Source organism: Trifolium pratense, linkage group LG2 (genome assembly GCF_020283565.1).
Source record: "Trifolium pratense cultivar HEN17-A07 linkage group LG2, ARS_RC_1.1, whole genome shotgun sequence".
In the NCBI taxonomy this organism is placed as follows: domain Eukaryota; kingdom Viridiplantae; phylum Streptophyta; class Magnoliopsida; order Fabales; family Fabaceae; genus Trifolium; species Trifolium pratense.
In genome coordinates this window covers 16,663,909-16,691,634 of record NC_060060.1, presented here as the reverse complement: position 1 = coordinate 16,691,634, position 27,726 = coordinate 16,663,909, and the positions used below count along the sequence as shown (strand labels likewise).

The following is a 27,726-nucleotide window of genomic DNA, read 5'->3' as shown; positions in this document are numbered from 1 at the left end:
CATTTGGTGTCTAGGAATAGTATTCAACTTCCAAATTCTGTTCCACACTTTCCCCTGTTGATCCTGATTTGCTACACCCTCCCTCTCTCCCTGTCCTTCCAGTGCTTGATGATCTGATAGCCTGATTTGATAGTGTACTGACCATCTTTACCCAATCCTGGTCCATATCCACATCAACGTATCCTGAACATTCTCATGAATAATAGGTAATAGCTTGATCATGTCCCTTTCAAACTCTAGGAATTCTTGATCTATAATCCTCTGATTCCCAATGAAGAGGCTGGCCTTGCATCAGATCTCTTACACAAACAACGTTGTTAATCCCTGTATCAGGAAAGAGGATTTTATGGCCATTGAGATTAGGCAACGTTTGACACCTTTATCTGCCTTTATTAAAGATGTCCTTGGAATGCCATATGCTACGCCAAGCATAGCTTGGGTTAGAACCAATTTTAGCTTTCAATGTCTTCTTGTAGATAGTATTTTGCTTAGTAATTTTAGCAAGCAAGGAATTGGGGTCGATATGTAGTCTCCAAATGTTAGCAATAATGCAGGATCGTACAAAATGAAAACTTGTTATACTCAATCCGTAATTTCAATTTCTTTTGACCTAATTTCAGGCTTTCAGTATTTAAAAAATGGTGTCGGGATTAATAAATGCAAACCCTATCATATACGAAAAGAAGCAGCGTCAACAACGTTCTACTCAATCCCTTCAAGGTGATGAATACACTGTCGAACCAATTGATCAACTAGAGGTTTTTGATATCCTTTTTTCTAATTTCTGTTTCACTTTCACTTTCATTGGATTTAGGTCTCTTTGGATAGACAACTTATTTTGAAGTGCTTATTAATAATCTATTTGTATACGACAAGATAAAATAAATTCAAACTATTTTTGTATAATGTATAAGTTGTTTTCATAAGCCATCCTGGAGAACTTATGAAAATAAGCTGAAAACAGCTTATGAACATGTCATAAGCTGTTTCATAAGTTCTCCCAAACAGGGTTGCAAGTACTTATGTCAGTAGATAAATAGGCCCTTATCTGCCCCAAAAATAAACAAATCTTGATTTAATGTTAATATTTCCTTAATAATTCTCAAATCATATAAGAGATATCAAGGATCCTGAGCATCCATACTCTTTGGAAGAACTCAAGGTGATAACGGAAGAAGCTGTTGAAGTCAATGATCAGAATAGTTATGTCAGGTACTAGGTTTTTTTGGTTTTTCTTTTTTTATTCTAGTATTTGGTTTATTGAATTTCGGTTCATACTTGGTGTGAATTATGGAATGTCTAATGTGCTTGTTTTATTGGATGGTGATTTTGATTTAGGGTAACATTTACTCCAACAGTGAAACATTGTAGTATGGCACCGATTATAGGTCTTTGCTTAAGGGTCAAGCTCTTGAGAAGTTTGCCTTCGCGGTACAAGGTAATATTATTATTTTTTTAAATTCCTTTTCCTGAGTTTTGTTCAATGATGTAACTTAGTTTACTAATAGATAGATTGTTTTTGTTGGATATTCCGCCTTCATTGCGGTCCGCCCCCATCTGCCTAATTGCGGCATTTGAGTTGCCTTCATTGCAGCCTCCAACACCTTCATTGTGTTGGGTGTGAAGGGGTGGATTTAGTCCCACATTGCAAAGAGATATGGTCTGTGTAGCGTTTATATAGCTTTGGCAACCCTCACCTTACAAGCCGGTTTTGTGAGGATGAGTTAGGCCCAATATAAAATCTAAGATGGTATCAGAGCCTATCCTAGATCTATTGTTGGGCTTCCCGCATCGTCCACGCTTCAGGCCCATTGGGCCTGAGCGTGAGGGGGTGTGTTGGATATTCCGCCTTCATTGCGGTCCGCCCCCATCTGCCTAATTGCGGCATTTGAGTTGCCTTCATTGCAGCCTCCAACACCTTCATTGTGTTGGGTGTGAAGGGGTGGATTTAGCCCCACATTGCTAAGAGATATGGCCTGTGTAGTGTTTATATACTAGAGGCAATCCTCACCTTACAAGCCGGTTTTGTAGGGATGAGTTAGGCCCAATATAAAATCTGAGAGTTTTGTTACGTGATAAGATGTGTTCAAATATAGTAATGACATTTGTTTCACTTGTGAATTGTTTAGAGTAGTTAGAGAGAGGCAGATATATTTATTGTTTAGAGTAGTTAGAGAGAGGCAGATTGGTTGTTCACGGTGGTGTTTAGAGTAGTTAGAGAGAGGCAGATATATCTTGTGAATTGTTTGGTAGGGAAGAGAGTATGAATTGTAACTTTAATATTGCATGGTGCTTGACTGCTCTGTATATCTTGTTCTTGCTCGAATAATTTTTTGGGTCCTTACATATTATGTGGGAGAGGCAGCACAGTTTTTTTCTTATTGATGTGAGTTTGTTGTTTTTTATCTTTACAATTCACTGAGAGAGGGAAACAAATGGTGCAGGAGGGTCAGAATTCCTCCTAGAACAGAAACAATAACAAAATATCCCCTTAAAAAAGAATATCAGTCTTTGTTTTTCTTAAAGACAAATAATATTTATGGACGCAAATCCATGCACAAGACGTGCAAAGATTAGAATGTTACACAGTCGCTGCTAATGCACAGAAAACACCAAAACTATGATATCAGTAAGCAACCAATATAGACACCCAACAACTAAACAGCCTGTGGCATCATAACTCACTTATAGCTCTTTAAATTTCATGCTGTCATGAGATCCACTTTTGTTGCAGCCCAATTTCTACATGTTGTCATGACACCCAAATTTCATATTTTAGTCACTAAAAGTATGAACACCGTGACTGCCCTCTGCTGCTCCTATCTTGCCTGCACCATTCAATTTCAAATTCTTACCCCACAAAGCATGGTCACATCGGTTGCACTAAGTGTATATTGCAGTGCTTTTATATTCTCCTATACAAACAGGTTTGATTACGATAAAATGACAAAATCGAATCCCCTTGATCCCAAATCCTGAAAGAAAACCTTCAGCTAAAAACCAAACAAGATGCTCGAGACATAATACATGCATTATGCCATCAGCAACCAAAATCCTAGTTCTACTCTGAAGGGTCGAAGGCTCGTGATACCAATTGTAACGGATTTGTTACTTTGGATTATTTGGGAAACCGAAATAATCCTAGTTCTACTCTGGAACTCCAATGGAATTTGGTGAAATAGAGCTAAATGTAAAGATAAATTGAGAGTTTTTGAGAGAAGATATTTGTTGAATTGTTTGATCGATTAAGTTTCAAATGAGGTACAATGCCTTTAAATATAGCCACAAAGGCTACAAAGGTAAATTGACATAATAAAAAACTAATATTTAAAATACTAATAACCTAATACTTATATTTCCTGTTACAATGATAATATATACTGTCAATCTATTATTGCCTCCATATTTTTTATACAGAGAATACATTCCATGTGATTACCGATTGCATGAAAGATTCAACTGATCTTTGAAACCCCTTATGTTTGTCTTGATGATATTTTAATTTTGTTAGGTGGACATCAGAGTAGCACCTGGATCTCATGCAACTGAAGCTACAGGTTTTTCTTCATCTTTCTTTCTTTCTTTTCTCCCTCCGTGGTTATGTATAACCCATGTTTTCAGTGAGGCTTTTATTTGTGTACCGAAGCCTTCTCTAGTACTTTACATGTTTGGTCTAGAAAAGTTGTACAAATGTGCCAAGGGCACGGCACGGGTAAAATGTGCACAACTTCTTTAGTACTTTACGTTTTTGTGATTATGGAATTCTATGAAGAAGTGATACGATCATGAGTTCCCTAAACATGTGGAAGGAAACTTATAAAAAAATGCATAAAAAAATATTTGGATGAAGATGCTTGAGCCCAACTTGAAGCCCAATTCATATGATAAGAAGCATCTTTGGGCTGAATTGTGGTCTAATAATATTGGACTAAATAAAAAAACAATTAAGTCCAATTTTCTTTATTTTTATTGTAATTTTCGTTTTTGGTATTAGGAGAGTTTTTAGATGACCTTTAGTTGCTCCTTAGGCTCTCTAGATGCTTCCTAGTGGTGCACTAAGTCATTATAGTGGCTAGTGGGAATTTATAAGCATGTTAGTGGGAATTTTCTAAGTCCTATGGTGAATGTATGGTAGTGGACAATAAATCCTACTATGTAAGGATATGCTATAAATAGGACTATCATGTATTTTTCAAACAACTTGAAGTTTAATATAATTTGAGAGTTCTCTTGTGAAAAAAAAAAAACAAAAAAAAATAAAAATAAAAAAAGAAAATATTGAGAGAAAAGAAGAAAAGAAAAATGAATGTAAAGTGAAGGAAATTTATGAGAGGAAAATAAACGAGAAAGTTGAAAAGGATGACAACTTTGAGAAGATTGAAGGAAAAAAATTCAACTTGCAAAAAGAAAGGGAATATCCAAAAGAGAGATTTTTTTTTACTAATCCTTTAGTTATTTATGCAGGTTTGGATTTGAGGACAAATCCTCTTGAAGAGGGAGAGAATGATACGATCACGAGTTCCCTAAACATGTGGAAGGAAACTTATAAAAAAATGCATAAAAAAAAAAAATATTTGGATGAAGATGTTTGAGCCCAACTTGAAGCCCAATTCATATGATAAGAAGCATCCTTGGGCTGAATTGTGGTCTAATAATATTGGACTAAATAAAAAAATCAATTAAGTCCAATTTTCTTTATTTTTATTGTAATTTTCGTTTTTGGTATTAGAAGGGTTTTTAGATGACCTTTAGTTGCTCCCTAGGCTCTCTAGATGCTTCCTAGTGGTGCACTAAGTCATTATAGTGGCTAATGGTTATTTATAAGCATGTTAGTGGGAATTTTCTAAGTCCTATGGTGAATGTATGGTAGTGGACAATAAATCCTACTATGTAAGGATATGCTATAAATAGGACTATCATGTACTTTTCAAACAACTTGGAATATAATCTAATTTGAGAGTTTCTCTTGTGAGAACTTTTTCTTTGTTCTTGTGATAAGAACATTGTTCTTGAGATAAGAACTTTATAGTGTTGGTTCTACCGGCAGGTCGCGGTTAGGGTCGCACTTTCTTTGATAACTTTGGTTCTACCGGCAGGTCGCGGTTAGGGTCAAGTTCCTCTTTTCCTTGATAACTTTGGTTCTACCGGCAGGTCGCGGTTAGGGTCAAGTTCCTCTTTTACCTGTTTTCAAGACGATCCTAAGCGGTCGCTTATCAGTTGGTATCAGAGCTTCGGCTCTTAAAATCAGGTTTGATCTATCATTTTTTTATTTTGTTAAAAAAAAAGAGTTGAAAAAAAAAATATGGAGGAAGAAAAGCATGTCTCCATGAAACATTTGGAGAAGTTATTATTTCAAGAATTTCAAAAGCTTCATGAAAAGTTTGATCGCATAGAGATGAATTGTAGAAAAAATTATAAAAAAAGAGATGGAGAAAAGGTGATAGAAGATAGAAGAATGAAAAGTGAGGGACAAACAAAAAAACATATTGCAAATTTTGATGTATTTTGGGGTAACTTCCAAAATAAAGGGATTGGTAGAGAGAAAGAAAACAAGAGAGCAAGGAGAAACTTGAAAGTGAAGTGAAGGGAGAAGAGATTATTGAAAAAGAAATTGAGAACATTTTTGTGACTATCGAAAATGTCACCTTTCCTAAGAGTGAGCAAGAAAAAGAAGAGGTTATTGAAAAAGAAATTGATAGCGTTTTTGTGGCTACCGAAAATGTCATCATTCCTTTTAATAATGTTTATTTTACTTCTTGTACTCTAGAGTCTTTATCTCCGGGAGAAGTTAGTGAAGAAGATAGAAATCTTACTTTTGAGAGAAGTAAAGAAAAGGAAGTAGAGAAGATTGAAAATTGTGAGAGAAAATATAATGATGTTATAGAAGTGGAGGAGAAAGAAAATATTGAGAGAAAAGAAGAAAAGAAACATGAATGTGAAGCGAAGGAAATGTATATGAGAAAAATAAATGAGGAGGTTGAAAAAGATGTCAACTTTGAGAAGATTGAAGAAGAAAAATTCAACTTGCAAAAAGAAAGGGAATATCCAAAAGAGAGAATTTTTTTTACTAATCCTTTAGTTATTTATGCAGGTTTGGATTTGAGGACAAATCCTCTTGAAGAGGGAGAGAATGATACGATCATGAGTTCCCTAAACATGTGGAAGGAAACTTATAAAAAAATGCATAAAAAAATATTTGGATGAAGATGCTTGAGCCCAACTTGAAGCCCAATTCATATGATAAGAAGCATCTTTGGGCTGAATTGTGGTCTAATAATATTGGACTAAATAAAAAAACAATTAAGTCCAATTTTCTTTATTTTTATTGTAATTTTCGTTTTTGGTATTAGGAGAGTTTTTAGATGACCTTTAGTTGCTCCTTAGGCTCTCTAGATGCTTCCTAGTGGTGCACTAAGTCATTATAGTGGCTAGTGGGAATTTATAAGCATGTTAGTGGGAATTTTCTAAGTCCTATGGTGAATGTATGGTAGTGGACAATAAATCCTACTATGTAAGGATATGCTATAAATAGGACTATCATGTATTTTTCAAACAACTTGAAGTTTAATATAATTTGAGAGTTTTCTTGTGAGAACTTTTCCTTTGTTCTTGAGATAAGAACTTTATAGTGTTGGTTCTACCGGCAGGTCGCGGTTAGGGTCGCACTTTATTTGATAACTTTGGTTCTACCGGCAGGTCGCGGTTAGGGTCAAGTTCCTCTATATCTTGATAACTTTGGTTCTACCGGCAGGTCGCGGTTAGGGTCAAGTTCCTCTTTTACCTGTTTTCAAGACGATCCTAAGCGGTCGCTTATCAAGAAGTACCAAGGGCACGACACGGGTAAAATGTGCACAACTTCTTTCTTGAAGCAATACACCTATCACGCTGCTGATGTACCTTTTACAGAAAAATTGCCTTATAAATATTTAGATTTATTTGGGGTGGAAAATATGATTTATATTTGCTGCTTCATTTTATTGGATAATTCTGAAGGAGCAAATCAATGAATTGCCACACATTTCTTTAAATTTGGCTAATGATTTTGAATTCTCAATTATGAATCATAGATCATAAATTGGACATTCACACTTATTATATTCATTAATCTTGGTCAAAAATATGTTTGCAGTTAACAAAATACTGAATGATAAAGAGCGTGTAGCAGCTGCACTTGAAAACCCAAACCTTGTGGTTATGGTTGATGAATGCCTTGCGCCATCTTATGATTGAAGGAGCTTTCTTTATTCCCAATTCTACGAGTATGTCGATGCTTTTGAACCTGTGCTAGTAGTTGCTCAATTTTATTTGTATGATATTTTTGTTTAGATTGCTGAGTACATATTTTTCACGCAATCTGTGCCTACTACATTAATTGTAGGTTAATAGGATTATAGGAGTACACAGTTGAAGGTTTTGATAGTTGTGTGAGGGATCATGGTCTTTGATTATTAGCTCTAGTGAAGAAAAGGAAAATTCTTTTTAAAAGTTGTCAGCTTATGTTTCATGGTCATAGATTATAGAGCTGTTGAGTTTATACTCAATTTCTGTCTACATTCTTATAATAGATTGAAGTTTATTTAAAATTAAAATATATCATTTTGCAGAATATAATTTCTCTATAGTACCTTTTTTTTTCACTCACCATGTTTAGAATGATATATCTTGAACTATTATGGCGATTACTGGTACAACTGGCCATGGTTGAATACTTAACCCACTATTTTATGTCTCCATGAAAGGAAATATAAGAAATGTAAAAATGTATGCACAATATTACAGTAAGTGCTGTAGTCCGTAGATGATGTTCTTCAATAGAAATAGGACAAACCATCATTTAGTTCCTAAAAGTGTAACACATTGTCATAACAGTCCCTGACTTTCATGAAAACATAAATCAATCCTCCATGCAGGACTTTGTTAGTCATTTTTGTCCCGGATGATAAGTAGGGATATTAACTCTTTGAAAATTGCTGACATGACCATTTTGATGTGTCATTAGGGACCAAAATGAAAGAAAGACACAATTATTTTCCTCCTTAAAAACCCAAAATCTGAATAACAGAAACCCTATTTTCTTCATGTTCCTTGCTTTATAGCCCAAAAACATTTATTTACACTTGCATTGAAAGAAGAATCTTGACTAAAGTATAAGAAGTAAAATCAGCAACATTATATTTGATTGACTGTCCTCCTTGGGGCATTGTATAGAGCCTCTAGATTGGCTTAACTGTTAATGTCATAATATAAACAAGAAGCAGAATAAGGGGTAGGGGTATTGATTGCTCAATTGATACTCACTACTCAGTTCAAGTAGTGTGAATTAAATGCAACAGACTTTTTTATGATATGGAAATTGGTAATACTAGTGGTATAAAGCTTATGTTATTTCCAATGCTCAAAAGGAACAAGAGACCATGAGGATTGAGGACTGACCTACAGACCTAGTAGTACATTTACACTTAAAAATTCTGGTTCAATTATCTAAGTAGCACAAAATAAAGATACTGTCACACCTCTTACTTTGGTTGCAAGGAATGATACTGAGTGCCAATGCTTTATTCCAATGCCTAATGTTGAAAACATGCCTTCTCAAATTCACCGGATGAAACCTTTTCTCCGATGCCTAATGTTGAAAACATGACTTCTCAAATGCAAAAGGGTGGTACAACCATGTAAAAGGTCTAAAATGTGTTTAATTCTAAATCTGCAGCAAATAGTAGTAGATGTGCTTGCAAAAAGTGCAATTTCTATTAGCAATGATTCAATCTCTCAATGTGATTCAAATCTGCTTCTTGGTCGAATTCCAGGTGATGAACTTCCAAGTTTAACAAATAGCTCCTTTATGTATTAAATATGGACACTATCGCAGTACTGATGCAGAAACTGAATATCTGGAAACAGAAATTGTTTCTAATAATTGAAAATCATGGAGTGATGCGTCCACGAAACTTCTCTAATACACATTATGCCTTTCTTTCCGTTTGGTCTCCGTGGCCGACCCAACACATATTGAGATCCGAGACAAATTATAAAATGAGGCTTTTTAATTCTATTATAAAATTTTATTTGTCAAGTTTTTTGGGATGCAAAATCATCTATTAAATTGTAATAATATTGTTGAATATTTATTTTTCAATCAATAACAAAGTTTATCCATTTAATATTTGTTGAGAGACATTGTTGATCTTGCGAATATATTAATCATCTTTGATGTTTTTCTCTATTTGACAACTTTTGAGTATAAAATGAGAAAGAAAAGTATAACCGAGCCATAGAAACATATACTTAGTATGTATAATCATAAAATAGACTCACATTTTAGCTTAACCAATGTTATTTTATAGGAAATATAAAACTACAGTATACTCAGTACCAAGTCTAGGCAAAGGCCTATTTTTCCCTCCCACGAGTATATTTTTGCAAGGTAGTTGCCCTTCAAAATGGTCACGTAAACAATTTTTAAAGAGCACATTAACGTCAAATACCAAAATGATAATGAAGTGCAGAGTTGAAAATTAATTTGTATTTTGTATAAGTCAAAGACTGGTATGATAACACAGTATAATTTCAAGGATCAAATGGTGATTTGCCTATAAAAAAATATAATGTACAAATACTACACCATCTTTTGGCACAATTTGTTGAATCTTGTGCTTATATCTATTGTGACTTGTGTTCATGTTCAAAATTTTGCTTTTTTTAAATTTTTTTTTTTTAATACGCAAATATTGAATTATAATTAAGTTCAAAATTTTGTAATTAATAGGTTATACTGAAAATTTTATATACGCAAATATTGAATTATAATTAAGTTCAAAATTTTGTAATTGATAGGTTATACTGAAAATTTTATTGTAAACCCTCTTTGAAGTTGATGGTTCTCTCTAATCTTTTATGAGAATGTGTCTTCTCTAATTTCAGATAATTTGGGAGATGTTAAGTAGACTTCGTTTGCCGACGTGAATATTTTAATAATATTTTTTATATAAATTATTTAAAATGTTTTATGGTGAAAGTTACTATTGTGCCCTTGGTGAATAATGAAAATTACAGCAAAACCATTCAACTCCTCTTCAATCCTTCTCTTCACACGGTCACACACGAACCGCGTAGCAACACATATCCACGCCATCGTCTGCCGGCCTGCGCAACCCACCGCACCACCCTTCCACCGTCGACCACCGTCGTTATCTCAACTCTCTGATTTCTGCTCCCTCTCTTAGGTCTCTCTCTTCCGCAAAACCCCCTTTTTTTTCCTCAATTTCTGATTTTTTTTTTTGTTAACCTTTTATTGATTTATGGTTAGCTCTATAGAATGGGTAGCCAAACAGCAAACAGCACCTGTTCTAACAGAAACCTAACAGGTTGAAAAAACCACACAGAACAGAAACAACACAAAAACGAGTAGCATGCACTACAGGCAATGCAGGTTCTTCTTCCTCTTCCCCACTCAGCAATCCTTATTCGCAGTTCTTGTTTGAATATAAGGCGCTTCTCTCTCGCAAACAACCATTCTCAATCCTTCAAACCTGCCTTTCCTTTTCCTCCTAATAACTACCAATGCGACGAGTCTCAGCTCCTTCACTACCTTACAAAAGGGTTACTTCACGAAGCACGAAATATGCTTCACTATTTTCCATATGGAAACCTCCACCGTCGTGTTGTTCGTTGGACCTCTTTGCTCACCAACTATGCAAAACATGGTTACCTAGAAGAAGCTCGAAACCTGTTTGACATAATGCCTCACAGAAATATTGTCACTTACAATGCAATGTTGTCTGCATATCTGCAATCTGGTATGATTGATAAGGGTCGGAGGTTTTTCAATGATATGCCGGAGAGGAATGTTGTTTCTTGGACTGCAATGGTTAGTGGGTTTGCTGATGCGGGGAGGATTGAAGATGCGAGAAAGGTGTTTGATGAAATGCCTGAGAAGAATGTTGTTTCGTGGAACTCGATGGTGGTTGGGTTGATTAGGAATGGTGATTTGGAGGAAGCGAGAAAAGTTTTTGAAAATACCCCTTTTAAAAATGTGGTGTCTTGGAATGCTATGATTGAGGGTTATGTTGAAAATGGTAGAATGGACGAAGCAAGAGTTTTGTTTGATCAAATGGGTTATTGGAATGTGATCACTTGGACTAGTATGATATTTGGGTATTGTCGTGTGGGTGATGTGGACGAGGCTTGTTGTTTATTCCGGAGTATGCCTGAGAAAAATGTTGTTTCTTGGACTGCAATGATTGGTGGGTTCACTTGGAATGGATTCTATCGAGAGGCGTTGTTGCTTTTTCTTCAGATGATGACACTTTCTGATGCAAAGCCTAATGGGGAGACCTTTGTTTCTCTTGTCTATGCATGTGCTGGCTTGGGGTTTCCTTGTCTTGGCAAGCAATTGCATGCTCAGATGATTGTTAACAGTTGGAAGCTTGATGATTATGATGGTAGGTTAGGGAGAAGTCTTGTTAGGATGTACTCTGTGTGTGGGCTGATGGACTCTGCACGCAGTGTGTTTGAAGGTGATCTGAAAATTTGTGATGATCAGTCTTTCAATTCTATGATAAATGGTTATGTTCAGGCTGGTCAGTTAGATAAGGCTCAAGAGTTGTTTGACTTGGTCCCTATTCGAAACAAATTTTCCTCGACTTGCATGATTTCTGGGTATCTTAGTGTTGGACAAGTATTGAAGGCATGCAATCTCTTTGGTGACATGCCTGAAAGTGATAAAGATCCCATTGCATGGACTTCAATGATTTATGGGTATGTCCAAAATGAGCTAATTGCTGAAGCGATCAGCTTATTTGCTAAAATGATGGCTCAAGGTGCTTCTCCTATAAATTCTACTTATGCTGTTCTTTTTGGAGCCGTGGGATCTGTTGCATATCTTGATTTGGGGAAGCAATTACATGCTATGCAGTTAAAGACTGTTTGTGATTATGAATGTGATGTGTATCTTGAGAACTCTCTGATTTCGATGTATGCAAAATGTGGGGAGATAGAGGACGCGTATAGGATATTCTCAAACATGACTGGTCGAGACAAAATTTCGTGGAACTCCATGATCATGGGCCTTTCGGATCATGGAAGAGCCGGTGAAGCTTTGAAGATGTACGAAACCATGCTTGAATTTGGGGTATACCCAGATGCTGTTACTTTCCTTGGTGTCCTAACAGCATGTGCTCATGCTGGTCTTGTTGATAAAGGGTGCGAGTTGTTTAGTGTTATGATCAATGATTATGCACTTCAACCTGGCTTGGAGCATTATGTTAGCATGATCAATCTTCTGGGCCGATCTGGAAGAGTGAAGGATGCAGAGGAGTTTGTGTTGAGGCTACCTGTTGAACCAAATCATACCATTTGGGGGGCATTGATTGGAGTGTGTGGTTTGAGTAAAATAGATGTAGATGTTGCTAGGCGTGCAGCCACACGACTGCTTGAGTTGGATCCTCTGAACGCACCAGGTCATGTGACCCTTTGCAACATTTACGCTGCAAATGATTTGCACATTGAAGAGACGATTTTAAGAAGAGAAATGAGGATGAAAGGTGTTAGGAAGACACCTGGATGTAGTTGGATATTAGTGAAGGGTAGAGTTCATGTTTTCTCGTTGGGAGATAGATTAGAACCACAAGGAGAATATATGTTGCTACATATTTAAGAAGAAGAAAAAATATACTTTTAGCCTAACATATGTACATAAAAAGGTTGTTTTTGGCACACAAAGATGTAACTGTAAAGTGATAACTGACAAAGGTAACATCCTTGTTATTTCGCTAACACCAAGAGTAGTTGCTTAGGGTACAAATTAGACGCCTCTTGAATTCTCACGTCTCTGTCAAATTCACCACAATAATTATGAGTTTATCGTTTTGGCTTGAATTTATTTCATATTTACACCAAATACAAATCTCACATTGTATTTGGTGGATCGTCATCTATCATGAGTTGAGACTTGAGATCCTCTTTATTTTTCAAAAGAAATGGACGACTTTATTTTAAAAAGTAGTACTAGTAACTAATTTGAATCACAAATATTCAACTTTTTTGAAAATTTCAAAATTTAATTGTCTTAAGTGTCTCTGTGCAAAACAAAAAGCACGAGGTATTGTAAAAACCATCACATTTGTGATTTGTCCACTGTCTATGCATATCAAACAATTTAATCTAGCACAAAGTTGTTGGCAATGAGCATTGATCGTCAAATAATATACGGACAAAGAGTTATGAGCAAGAATCATGATCTATCCGGAGTATATGAATAATGTAAGAGTGTTGAATTCCCTCCTCCCTCACTCTCTCTCACACATCGTGAGATTTCCTTGGAATTAACTTTCATAGCCAAGTCACATTATTACAAAATACAAGTAAAACATTACTGTTTGCTCCATTCCTAAGCAACAATGATTATGGACCAGTATAATAATATTGGCCTCCTGGTGAATTTAATTTAATATGAAAACTGCTACTTGTTTTTACCAAGAAATTTTGTCAGTGACACTAGTAATTCAAAATTTTAATGAGAACCAGACTTGTCAAGTTCTTCCAAAGCTGCCCACAATTTTGGATCATCATAATCCTTAATCAGAAAGGCAGGTTTTGCTCCCATCAGTAAATCCTCTGGATTTCTGGTAGATATACCTATAACAGGCATCCCAGCAGCCACTCCAGCTTTGATTCCTGAAACAGAATCCTGTGACGACGAAACATGTCCGTCAGAAGCAGAATAAGAACAAAATCCATAGCAAGACATAGAAAAGAAAACACAGACCTCAAATATAAATGTGTGATCCTTAGATGCTTTCAGTGCTTTAAGACCTTTCAAGTAGGGTTCTGGATGAGGCTTGGCATGTTCACATTCACCACCAATAATAACAGCCTCAAAGAAATCTGCGAGACCAAGTATTGAGAGCATGAGTTCTGCATTTACAGCGGAATATTCATTTTTAAGACAATCAAAAAAAAGATGACATTTTTTTAAGCAAATAAGTAGAGATATCTCTCTTTCTAACTCACTGGTTATCTTTTGCTTAAAACATAATTAAGGAAAATAAGTGGAAGACCCTCTTGTCCAATCAGAAAATCAAGACTCACTCCCTTAAGCAAGTGCACCACACTTGCTAGAGGAGGCTTATCAGCTCGCGCCACATATCTCATTCACTTTCTCACTTTCCCACTTTCCCACTCTCCCTCTTTCAACCCACTTTCTCACTTTTCTCTCATTCAGCAGAGGGGGTGGTATGCTTGTAGTTGAAATATGCTTTGCATTGTTAGATATTTCATGTATCTTAACACAAACAGCATAAGGTTTTGAGGATAGTTGCTTCATAAGGCGGTATTAGAGGCGCAAGAGTCGCCAGATGATTCATAACCATAATTAATTTTGAAGTTTTTTTTTTTTTTTTTTTGAACGGCTCTATAAGGTGTTAGTTGAATGGTACGAGCTTTAACTTTCTAACTCCGAGAGACGTGTTGTTGGGAGATAGTTTGTAATTGTTTTTAAAAATATTACACAATAGTTATAAATTAAAAGTGATTTTGATTAAAAATGTATCTCTCAATTATTTCTTAAATGGACATAAACTGTTCACTTTTTTATGATTTAACTATTGTTATGAATCTTAGGGTTGGAAAATAAAAATTGCAAGACTACATAATCATAAAGTGAAAGTTATACTCTTTTAAGTTTTGGCTAACTTTGGTTGCAAGTCTGGTATATATTTATACTCTATTTTAAGTTTTCATCATTTTATATCTGTTGTTTTCTGTTCCTCAATCTTTCAAATATGATCATAGAACTGTATTAGGCACACATTTTTCTTGGTTACTTTTATGATATAACTATTGTTGATGGATCTTAGGGTAGGAAAATAAAAATTGCAAGATTACATAATCTTAGAGATATACTCTATTTTCAGTTTTGGCAAACCTTTCTTAATTGATCATGTGATTATTAAATTATGCTTTGTACAAGCCTTGTCATCATTGATTCAATTCTATGAAAAGCTCTGTTGCCTTTATAGGTCTAGATCTTCTTACATCACACATTTTGTGTCTCTTATTAAGTACACTACTTATCATACAAGTATATTTGTTCTTGGCTACTGCATTTACAGATGATTTGCATGCATTTAACCTCTAATTTACCGATAACTTTGTTTTCATTTAATCTGTTGTCTCTGATATATGTTTTTGTCAACCATTTTTAGCTGACAAAGATGATGAATATGCTACTGATGAAACCGAAAAAGCTATGGAAGCTAAAGCTCAGGTCCTTGAAGGATGGGCTCGTTATGGTGAGCCTACTTTTGGAGAGTTGTCTGCAGATGGATTTTGTTGTTTGATGTAGGGAGCAATGAGGGTTTTGAATGATTTGCCATGAGATTTGATGCTGTTGAAATACTGTATGGCTATTCCATAGGTTAAATACTGTAAAAAAATATATCTGTTAATTTTGCTGTGTGATGCTGATAAAATACTGTATGGTTAAATACTGTAAAAAATATATATGTTAATTTTCACTCTATGATTACTGTTAAGATATAGATATATTTCCATAGGTTAAATACTGTAAAAAAATATCTGTTAAATTTCTGCGTCAGATTTGGTATAAGATTTGATGCTGTTAAAATACTGTATGGCTATTCCTTATTTCCTTAGCTTAAATACTGTAAAAAATATATCTGTTAATTTTTAGAACAAAATTATGGCAATGAAAATCTTCGGCAGTAAATTTTAGAACAAATAAGCCATACAGTATTTCAACAACATCAAATCTCATGGCAAATCATTCAACAAAGAGGATAATACGGAGTAATGTTTCTTCATAGGGATTTTGATATAATTCACACGACTTTTTGTTCCTTTTATATCATATTTTCAATTTGAGTTTCATCATAGTATTATTAGGTGCCTAAATTTCTAATATATATATACACACACTAGATTGTGAATTGTGATTTTTTTTTCCTTCCTAATGGATATATACCGATTTATTTTATAATATGTAAAATAAATAATCATTCAAAAGTACACATAAGTTTAACGATATAGATTAAAACTACATGTATAATTATTTTTTATGACTAAAACATATCACTTTTTTATAGGACTAAAAACAATTTGATAATTTTATATCACCAAAAACATTTATCTCTTTCATGTATAGGGAATGATTGCTAATTAGGATGCGAACACAATTCATATGTTAAGTAGCGAATATTTTTTTCTTCCAAACTAGCGAACATTGTTTTTCTAAAATTTCTTTTTTTGTAACGTCCACTATTTAAGTAACACATGAAATAAAAATAGTAATGTAAGAAGTTTCCATCACTTACATTTTGGGCTTGGTCCAATTTGTCTCACAAGAAAATCCCGAAATTTTTTTTTACCCAACATTTATCTCTTTATCTCAACATATTTTAAATTTTTTTTTTTACCCTTTACCCCAATATTTATCTATTTTTTTTATTATTAAAATCATCATGGTCAACCACCAATCCACCATACTCCCAAATCATGTTTCTCTGTTAAATCCATAAAAAAACCACACAACCTTCATCAATCCACTATAATCTTTACCACCAATCCAACAACCCACTCAATCAAAATCAAACCGCTCGTTCTTAAGTCAAGCACAAACGAGAAAATTGAAAAAGGGAAAGAAAGAAGAAAAACGCAAACTCAACCACCACCACCATCTAAAACTGAACAAAAACAAACAAACCAAAATAGAATCGAAAGGAATAAGAAGTAGAACAAGAACTCGCGATTTTGGCAAACAGTTTTGCCTTTTAGTGACAGTTTTGTCTGTCACTATAAGCCAAAAATCTGGATCTCGTTATCCTATACCCACCTATACCGGTACTCTTTTTCAAATAATACCGGAACAGTTCTTTCTCGAACTAATCCGGTTCACTATTTCAAAGTAAATTTAATTTTTAGTGGCAGTTTTGTCTGTCACTATAATTCAAAATTTTGGATCTCGTCTTCCCCTATACCCACCTATACTAGTACAATTTTTTAAAGTAATCCGTTTCATTATTTCTTACCGGAGCACTTCTTTTTCAAACTAACGTGGTTCATTATTTCAAAGTAAATTTGGCTTTTAATGCCAGTTTTGTCTGTCACTATAAAAATAACAAACAATAAAATTATTCTACCAAAAAATAAAGGGTAAAAATGGAAATAAAATTATTTTTTAGGGGTAGAGGTATAATTGTTGGGATAGAAAAAAAATCGAGTCCCTGTGAGTTTGACTCAGTTGGTAGGGATATCGCACTATATGTGCAGCCCGGGTTCGAACCCGGGACACTCCACTTATTCACCTTTAAGGTGGATTTTCTAGCCACTAAGCTACTTAACAAAAAAAAAAAGGGTTTTGCTAACGAGTGCCCCCTGGGCACTCTTTAAGCATAATATTTATGGAAATTATTCATTCAAAAAGTAGAACATTACAATTTTCAATGCGTTGACTTCACGCATTTCAATAAAAATTTCATAAAAAATTACTATTTCAAGTGCTTAAAGAGTGTCCCAGGGACACTTGTTAGCATTTTCCAAAAAAAAATTATGAACACTTCGCTTGGACTACAAGATGAACGTTGACCAATATTTTTCTATAATTTAATTTTTCAAAAGATTTTTCTATAATTGCAAATTTGCACATGTTAAAAATTTAGAAATAGTAAATTTGTATTAGAATTTATTTATTTTATATTAAATGTGTGCCTGCTTCCAGGGAGTAGATGAATTCGGCAAAATCGGTCAATCCGATCAAACCCATCCAATTTAACCCAAATTAATATTGGCATCACGGAGTATCAGAGTTATACTATAAAGTTTTTATTTTATTTTCAAATTTATACAAAGGTATGCACATAATATGTTTTGCTGTTGTGACCAATGCATTTTCTCACATCATTCCAAAGGTGACTTTTAGTTGAGGAAGTGTTTCGTATTTATTATTAGGTGTTCAAAATCAAAACTCTAACTCTCATATTCTTGTTTGTCTCATTCTTCTTATAAATCATCCATATACGGCTTTATATATAAAGCTATAAATAAAATAAATTTCTAAATCATATTTTCTACAAAAAAAAATTAATCATATAAATTTTAAACAAATCTTAAATATTTTAAACTGAAATATAAATTTTAATATCATCTTTTTTTAACTATAAATCTAAAATATATTTAAATATAAAATCTTCAAAAAAATATAGTATCAACATTTTATTTATTTACTGTTAGAATAAAAGATTTGATTTATTTAATAAAAAAACAAATCATACTAACAAATAAAAAAAAACAATTATATATATAAGAAGCGTAGAATTAGAATCAAAGGAGTTTCTCTATCAAAAAAAAAAGTATTCTCTTTCACTTCCACAAGGTATGCATACATACTTACACATTGTATTCTTAATATTATTAATTACTTTAGCATATCATAGATCCTGATCATTCATGCCTATCGAATTTATGGTTAATTTGTTCACATGATCATGATCATGTGCCTAAGTAAGAAACCCTAACTTCCATCTTCTTATTGTGGCAAAAGTATAATGATAAAACGTCGTTATAACTTTCCACTACGTGTTAAGATATATCAATTGTACGATGATTTTAAAAGGTCAAGATCTTTTATTTGATATAAGATCACATAGACTATTATAAGGGGAATGGATTCTCTCAAGTGTAAATCACACTTGAGAGAATAAAGTGTCATCTATCACCATCCAATTCACTTTATTTAAATTTTATCTATGTTTCTCTCTCTTGATCAATGGTGGCAAACCACAATTTATTCTCTCAAGTGTAAATTACACTTGAGAGAACCATTCCCTATTATAAGTACAAGTTAGTTTCATTGTATTTCACAAGTCAAAAAGACAGAACACATGTATGACATCACCTAAAAGTGGATGCTTTTAGCAACTTTAACAACATAGTACGAGACACTCTTTACAACCGAAGAAACATGAGTACTATTTTTTAATAGATAATTGTTGAAGGAATAATTTTATTATTTAATATTATTGTGCATGTTAAACAATTGACCTCATACATTAATCTATTTTTTTTATCTTATATAAAAGAGTTGTTTATTTAATAAAGAAAAGAAGTAAGGAACGACAAAAGGGGGTTTTAACTAAGCAGAAAAGAAAAGACAATGTCGACGACGCCGAATCAACCGGAAAAGGTCCAATCTGATGCCAAACCAGCATATCCATCTCCCGATCAACCGAATAAAGAAGAGGAGGAAGAAGGAGAGTGCGGACTTTGCCTATACATGAAAGCAGGCGGTTGCAAAGACGCCTTTATTGATTGGGATAATTGTGCCAAAGAAGCAGAAGACAAAAACGAAGACTTTGTTGAAAAGTGCTCTCAGGTTACCGCAAGGTTGATGCAGTGTATGAATGCTCATTCCAATTACTACTACCCAATTCTTATGTCTGAAAAGCACGCCGAAGAACAAGCTGTTATTGAATTGGAGAAAGAAAAGCAAGATTCATCTGCTAATGCCTCCCCTTATGAGTCTAACCAAAAGTGATTTTCAATTTTTTATTTTAATTTAGTATTTGTTATCAACAACAATTCATTGTTTTTGTTGTGCAGTAGCTTCACATTCTATTAGTTTAATATTGGTACTTGACATTATATTAGTATTAATAAGTGGAATTATTGATAGTTAATCTTCTATCTAGAAATTTCAATAATTTTTTGTTTTTGTTTTTATGATATGCCGTATCCGCACTGGTTATGTATCAGATCTTTTGATTTATGTGCCCTCGATAGGTAGCTAAGGTGATTTTATGGAAGAATAATCCTTTACAATGCATACTCCTAGTGCTCTGTTTCGATAAACAACTTATTTGCATTTTATTTTATAGGCAATAGATAAGTGCTTATAAGTCCCGTGAACATAGCTCAATTGGTTGAACATCGTAGGTTTCGAATCCCGATCATCCCACTTATCCACCTTATGGGTGGAATTTCTAGTCATTTGACTACTCGACTAAAAAAAAAAAAAGATAAGTGCTTATAAAATGTAAATAAGCTGAAAATTGTCTTTAGGTTTTGACTTTCCCAGACTTAGCTTCTCTTCAACAATTTATTTTTCACCACATTGTTGTTTTTTTTTTTTTTTGAAACAGCAAATTTTATTAAAAGAGCATCCTCAAGCAACAAAAGGTGTACTAGAGGAGCTAACATAAAAACAATACAATAAGTAAGTGGCTAGCAGCATCTTCTATTCTAATTTTTATACTTTAACAAAGGAAATCAGAAATTTGTGACCCTTGAGATAAAATATCCCCAGACCTAATAATGTCACTCTGTTTTCTAATCTCAGTATTGGTGTTGCAGCTTAATTCTATGTAGTGGTGATGTTCATATTTTCCTGTAGTGTTATGAGAGGTGTATACCATGTATTAGACAATGAATTCCTGTACTATTATTTCTTCACCTTAGCATTCCTTATGCTTGGGTTTATTAATATATTAGCTTTTGCCTTTCCAAAAAAAAAAAACATGTGCGATGGTCATCGCCGGATAATAGTAAGCTTAATTTTGCCAAAGGAATTTTTGTAAACCCCTCCTTTGTCTATGGAAACCTCATGAGGTAAAATTCTACTCAACTTTTAATGAGGTTATGTGTGGAACAAAGTGAAAGAAGTGATTTTGAAAACGAAAATCATAAAATTAAGCGAAGCTTGAGGCGTTCAGATTATCGAAGAACAGTTACTAGTTCATTGTAGTATAAATAGCTATTTTTTATTCGAATCAAGGGTCACAAATTTTATGTGTATAAAAATTAGAATAGAATGTGAATTTCTTGTGCGATGACCATCATGATACAAGTGAGGAAATAAAAGTCAAAATAGAAACTATTATATAACATGAGGTTTCTTTAATACATCGACGGATAATAGTAAGCTTTGATTGGTGAATATGCTCAAATCTCTAGAAAGGTAAATTGGTATATAATTACAACACAAAAATCTTACTCCCTCCGGTCCTAAATATAACATGATAATTGAATCAACTCTAAAGTTCCTGGACAAATTTTGTCCAGGGAGGTGAGAAGACTTGTTGTAACAAAAATGGTTCTAAAATCCCTACCTTATATTAAAGTTTTGTTGATAACAAAAGTATTAAATGCACAATTGGTAGTACTAATTGTTATTCTGAAGTGTGCAGGATCACAAAAATAATTTTTGTAATCTCTCAGAATATCAGTAGAATTTTTTATGAAGATAAGTTTTGAAGACTCTAAGAAGCAATAAAGTTAAACAAGTTCTGAAGACTAGATTATGTATTGATGCAACAGTTTGCCACTCTTTTGAGAGTTTATTAACCAGAGCGGAGTACGGAGTCGTGATCCAACTCGAAATCAATTTAAACGAAAATACATTGAAACGTCTGGTTGGATGCAGGTTGGGTCTGGGGTTAACAATTCCAAGAAATTGTGCATCGACGGTTTGTTACCAATTCTTCAACGTGGAGGGGTTCAAGTGGCAAAATTACCAATTCTTCAACGTGGAGGTTTGATTCGCTTAATTAAGGGTCATCTTCTTCAACGTGGTCGTGGTCATCGCAAAAAATCAGTAAGCTATGGAAAAATCCCTCGATGATACAAGTAGCAAAATACGCAATCGGATAATTGGCAAATTTTTGAATTATCAGAAATTTGAACCCCTTAATTAACAAACTGTTTACTGTGGAAAATGGTAAACAACCGCTAGTTTCGATTAAAAGCTTGAGAGATCAACTAGTAAATCTCAGGACAATTTTGTACTTGTTTTTTATAAAGATTTGGTTTTCCACAAAGTTTAAAACAAGTTTTACCAGAAAACAAACACTAAGTCTTTGATTCGAATCGCCTCAAAACAAAGGGAACTTAGCAATTTTCAGGATACAATAAATAAAACTTGACTGAAAAGTAAATTGCATTAATGATAAAAGCAACTACAAGATAAATGGTTCACAAACATACATCAAAAGATGTATCGATGCAACAGTTTAACGAAACCCCTCCTTTGACTAAATTAAGCGTTAAATTTAGTCTATGGAAACCCCTCCTTTGTCTGATTTCTGAGTAAAATTAACAAAATTAGAATAGAAACAAAATTAATGTTTATGGTGAACCATTAGTATAAACATCTTTTGATTCTGTATTAAAGAAACCTCATGTTAATTTTCTATCATCGCAAAATTTAACATTAGATTCATTGGCAAAATTACAATACAATAAGTTTGTTCGAAGATTTGGAATTTTGTTTATGAAAATGTGAATGTAGATGAAAAACAAATGAAGGGAGAAGATGAATGAAGAAAACCAAATTGTATGTTGGTGGTACACCATTAGTAATGGTGGACTTGTGCAAAACTAACAGTTTTTGAAAAAATTAACGGAAAGGACCATTATGACTAATAGATTACTGATATCCGAGTAAAAATGGAAATAAAATTATTTTTTAGGGGTAGAGGTATAATTGTTGGGATAGAAAAAAAATCGAGTCCCTGTGAGTTTGACTCAGTTGGTAGGGATATCGCACTATATGTGCAGCCCGGGTTCGAACCCGGGACACTCCACTTATTCACCTTTAAGGTGGATTTTCTAGCCACTAAGCTACTTAACAAAAAAAAAAAAAAGGTTTTGCTAACGAGTGCCCCCTGGGCACTCTTTAAGCATAATATTTATGGAAATTATTCATTCAAAAAGTAGAACATTACAATTTTCAATGCGTTGACTTCACGCATTTCAATAAAAATTTCATAAAAAATTACTATTTCAAGTGCTTAAAGAGTGTCCCAGAGACACTTGTTAGCATTTTCCAAAAAAAAATTATGAACACTTCGCTTGGACTACAAGATGAACGTTGACCAATATTTTTCTATAATTTAATTTTTCAAAAGGTTTTTCTATCATTGCAAATTTGCACATGTTAAAAATTTAGAAATAGTAAATTTGTATTAGAATTTATTTATTTTATATTAAATGTGTGCCTGCTTCCAGGGAGTAGATGAATTCGGCAAAATCGGTCAATCCGATCAAACCCATCCAATTTAACCCAAATTAATATTGGCATCACGGAGTATCAGAGTTATACTATAAAGTTTTTATTTTATTTTCAAATTTATACAAAGGTATGCACATAATATGTTTTGCTGTTGTGACCAATGCATTTTCTCACATCATTCCAAAGGTGGCTTTTAGTTGAGGAAGTGTTTCATATTTATTATTAGGTGTTCAAAATCAAAACTCTAACTCTCATATTCTTGTTTGTCTCATTCTTCTTATAAATCATCCATATACGGCTTTATATATAAAGCTATAAATAAAATAAATTTCTAAATCATATTATCTACAAAAAAAAATTAATCATATAAATTTTAAACAAATCTTAAATATTTTAAACTGAAATATAAATTTTAATATCATCTTTTTTTAACTATAAATCTAAAATATATTTAAATATAAAATCTTCAAAAAAATATAGTATCAACATTTTATTTATTTACTGTTAGAATAAAAGATTTGATTTATTTAATAAAAAAACAAATCATACTAACAAATAAAAAAAAAACAATTATATATATAAGAAGCGTAGAATTAGAATCAAAGGAGTTTCTCTATCAAAAAAAAAAAAAGAATCAAAGGAGATCCCTTTGCTTTGTTATTCGGAGAGTATTCTCTTTCACTTCCACAAGGTATGCATACATACTTACACATTGTATTCTTAATATTATTAATTACTTTAGCATATCATAGATCCTGATCATTCATGCCTATCGAATTTATGGTTAATTTGTTCACATGATCATGATCATGTGCCTAAGTAAGAAACCCTAACTTCCATCTTCTTATTGTGGCAAAAGTATAATGATAAAACGTCGTTATAACTTTCCACTATGTGTTAAGATATATCAATTGTACGATGATTTTAAAAGGTCAATATCTTTTATTTGATATAAGATCACATAGACTATTATAAGGGGAATGGATTCTCTCAAGTGTAAATCACACTTGAGAGAATAAAGTGTCATCTATCACCATCCAATTCACTTTATTTAAATTTTATCTATGTTTCTCTCTCTTGATCAATGGTGGCAAACCACAATTTATTCTCTCAAGTGTAAATTACACTTGAGAGAACCATTAATAAGTACAAGTTAGTTTCATTGTATTTCACAAGTCAAAAAGACAGAACACGTGTATGACATCACCTAAAAGTGGATGCTTTTAGCAACTTTAACAACATAGTACGAGACACTCTTTACAACTGAAGAAACATGAGTACTATTTTTTAATAGATAATTGTTGACGGAATAATTTTATTATTTAATATTATTGTGCATGTTAAACAATTGACCTCATACATTAATCTATTTTTTTTATCTTATATAAGAGTTGTTTATTTAATAAAGAAAAGAAGTAAGGAACAGCAAAAGGGGGTTTTAACTAAGCAGAAAAGAAAAGACAATGTCGACGACGCCGAATCAACCGGAAAAGGTCCAATCTGATGCCAAACCAGCATATCCATCTCCCGATCAACCGAATAAAGAAGAGGAGGAAGAAGGAGAGTGCGGACTTTGCCTATACATGAAAGCAGGCGGTTGCAAAGACGCCTTTATTGATTGGGATAATTGTGTCAAAGAAGCAGAAGACAAAAACGAAGACTTTGTTGAAAAGTGCTCTCAGGTTACCGCAAGGTTGATGCAGTGTATGAATGCTCATTCCAATTACTACTACCCAATTCTTATGTCTGAAAAGCACGCCGAAGAACAAGCTGTTATTGAATTGGAGAAAGAAAAGCAAGATTCATCTGCTAATGCCTCCCCTTATGAGTCTAACCAAAAGTGATTTTCAATTTTTTATTTTAATTTAGTATTTGTTATCAACAACAATTCATTGTTTTTGTTGTGCAGTAGCTTCACATTCTATTAGTTTAATATTGGTACTTGACATTATATTAGTATTAATAAGTGGAATTATTGATAGTTAATCTTCTATCTAGAAATTTCAATAATTTTTTGTTTTTGTTTTTATGATATGCCGTATCCGCACTGGTTATGTATCAGATCTTTTGATTTATGTGCCCTCGATAGGTAGCTAAGGTGATTTTATGGAAGAATAATCCTTTACAATGCATACTCCTAGTGCTCTGTTTCGATAAACAACTTATTTGCATTTTATTTTATAGGCAATAGATAAGTGCTTATAAGTCCCGTGAACATAGCTCAATTGGTTGAACATCGTAGGTTTCGAATCCCGATCATCCCACTTATCCACCTTATGGGTGGAATTTCTAGTCATTTGACTACTCGACTAAAAAAAAAAAAGATAAGTGCTTATAAAATGTAAATAAGCTGAAAATTGTCTTTAGGTTTTGACTTTCCCAGACTTAGCTTCTCTTCAACAATTTATTTTTCACCACATTGTTAAAAAACGCGTTAAAAAACATGAATAGTTTCAAGAGCTAATCGACGGGAAGGGTAATTATTTTTCAGTTGGACCGAATTGGATATAATCACTTGGGACAAGCATTCAGAACTTAGTGATATCTTCCTAAGATTCATAACAATATTACATTTTATTGTATTTAAAAGAACTCGCCATACATTTATTATGACATTTAATTGTATACTATTTTTCCAAATCGTTAATCAAATCTAATTATGAATTGTAAGATACATAATCAATAAAAATATGACATTTTTAGGTAAAACGAGTGACATACGCGGAAAAAAAAAACAACAATGTGGCAAATGAAAATAGAGCAAATGAGGACCAACGACAAAGGGACCAAAGAGAAACGAAAATAGATTATCGTTCTCATCTAAATTAATTAAGACTCCTGCTGACATTCATGTCCAAGATATATATACACAATGGTCTGTATCAGTTAGGTTCAAGCTTGTTTTAAATCGAGATACGACTAGCATGTAACATGAGATACTGAAAACCGTCATGCAACAAGCAGGTGTTAAACTAGATGGAAATGTATTGCATTTAAATGCTGCCATGGTATGTACATAGGAAATTTTGACCTCAATTCTTTAATAATGGTACAGAATGCATATGCAATTTTGTGGTTACCTGTTGCTAAATCAGCCTTCAACTTTAAGTGGGACGACACCAAGTTACATTTTCACTATAAAATGATAATTTCACTCAAAAATGCTTATATCATTCTTTATTTCCGGATCATAAAATGACATAAGTTTAGTAATATGTGACCAGTTTGAAAAGACAATAAGCCATACTAGTCTATAAAAGAAGCTCCTATATGAGTCAAACCGGCATCTAGTTTAACTTTAACAAACTTCATTGTGCAAGTTGTAAGGCAATTATAAAGAAGTAAGTTTAACCATGATATAAACATTGATGATTAAGCTATGAAGCACGAACACCTGACACGACACAAACACTGACACATCGACACGGATAATAATTTGAGAAAATGACATAATTCAGTGTAATCATAAGTGTCGATGTCGTGTTGACACGTGTCCGACACCGGACACGCCTAATCCGAGGAGTGTCCGCGCTTCATAGTGATTAAGTTATTTTGTGTAGTGTAGGTACTCAATTTTAATGGAGAAAAGGGTTCAAGAATAAAACAGTCTAGACTAAAACATCGACATAGGCAGAAATCAATATAGCCTACCTAGTTATAAGTTATAGATGGATGAAATCAATATTATAACATTTTTTGAAAGAAGCTTAAATACATGAACTAAATCATCAAAATTACACCACTACAAGATATTCAACTCACAATCATCAGAACAGTCATATACCAAGAATTCATTTTAATTAACACCTAAATTTTGAGACATCACAAATCGCCGATTATGCAGAAAAAAACTCATAATATTTTCCAATTCAGCATGTAGATTACAAGAATTCAGCATGTTAGTTAGCTTCTAAGGGAAAATATTAATTCAGCACTTTTAACTGTTTTCTTTACCGAACTTGCAACTAACTTAACTGATACAGCAATGAAATTCTATCTTCAAACTTCAGACATGTTTGATCATAATAATGTTTAATCTTTGATTATGCGTATAAATTCATCATATTTTCCAATTCATCATGTAGATTACAAGAAAGTAAAGATTAAATGAAGTAATTAAGCTTACCTTAAGAAATCCACCACCGGAAAGAAAAGTCTTGGCGTCAGAAGCATGCAAATGGCGGAATTCCGGTAACCGGAGCGATGAGGAAGATGGAAGCACCACCACCATAACGTCGCTGATTACACCAGAAAATTGCATTTTCTTGCAACTTTTTTTAGAATTAAAGTAAATAAAATTAATTAAATAATATAATAATAATAATGAAAGAGAAAAGAAAAATAAGAGTTGAGAAAGTAGTTACCGTTTTGTCTTTGAACTCTGAGACTTGTGAGTGAGAAATTGGTGAGGAAGACGAGAAGAACACGGATAACGCAATGAACGAAAATGTGTGTGTGACTGTGAGTGTGAAAATTGATATTTTTATTTCGTTTTAATTCAAGAGAGAAAGAATATTAGACAGAAATCCAACTCCTCATTGTTGGGCACAATTAATAAAAACGTTTTTTTTAGATGAGCTGGAAATCCAACTCATTCATAGTTGAGTTGGATTATCTCTATTTTTAATTATTTTAATTTCTTCCATTATCAAAATTTTAAAATTGATATTTTTGTTTTATTTTTTTTTACGAATTTTTATTTTCTT

At 33.2% G+C, this 27,726-nt stretch overlaps 3 protein-coding genes across 7 annotated transcripts in view; 2 read left to right on the top strand and 1 right to left on the bottom strand.

Annotated features, from left to right (window-relative positions):
* LOC123907638 (UV-B-induced protein At3g17800, chloroplastic) overlaps positions 1 to 27,542 on the bottom strand; it is a 34,600-nt gene extending 7,058 nt beyond the window's left edge. Inside the window, exons 1-2 of one of the 2 annotated variants that reach the window (XM_045957980.1) lie at positions 27,385 to 27,542; positions 27,147 to 27,291 (exon numbers count right to left, since the gene is read on the bottom strand). In XM_045957980.1, the coding sequence (XP_045813936.1) occupies positions 27,147 to 27,281 (135 nt within the window). In that variant the 5' untranslated portion in view covers positions 27,282 to 27,291; positions 27,385 to 27,542. The remainder of the gene's footprint in view (positions 1 to 27,146; positions 27,292 to 27,384) is intronic. The other variant, XM_045957982.1, reaches the window with a different exon arrangement.
* Positions 1 to 27,726, top strand: part of LOC123907641 (protein AE7-like) — a 40,640-nt gene that overhangs the window by 897 nt on the left and 12,017 nt on the right. The window contains exons 2-7 of one of the 4 annotated variants that reach the window (XR_006809291.1): positions 621 to 765; positions 1,107 to 1,212; positions 1,339 to 1,438; positions 3,512 to 3,557; positions 7,130 to 7,338; positions 7,401 to 7,606. Coding sequence is in view for 2 of the 4 variants with exons in the window: in XM_045957987.1 (XP_045813943.1) it covers positions 639 to 765; positions 1,107 to 1,212; positions 1,339 to 1,438; positions 3,512 to 3,557; positions 7,130 to 7,230 (480 nt within the window). In the remaining 2 variants the exon portion in view is untranslated. Of the gene's footprint in view, positions 1 to 620; positions 766 to 1,106; positions 1,213 to 1,338; positions 1,439 to 3,511; positions 3,558 to 7,129; positions 7,607 to 27,726 lie in introns of those variants that run through there. The other 3 variants (XM_045957987.1, XR_006809292.1, XM_045957986.1) reach the window with 3 other exon arrangements.
* The window catches only part of LOC123907640 (protein AE7-like), a 40,474-nt gene continuing 22,816 nt past the window's right edge, over positions 10,069 to 27,726 (top strand). Inside the window, exon 1 of the mRNA XM_045957984.1 lies at positions 10,069 to 10,223. The gene's annotated coding sequence lies outside the window, so the exon portion shown is untranslated. The remainder of the gene's footprint in view (positions 10,224 to 27,726) is intronic.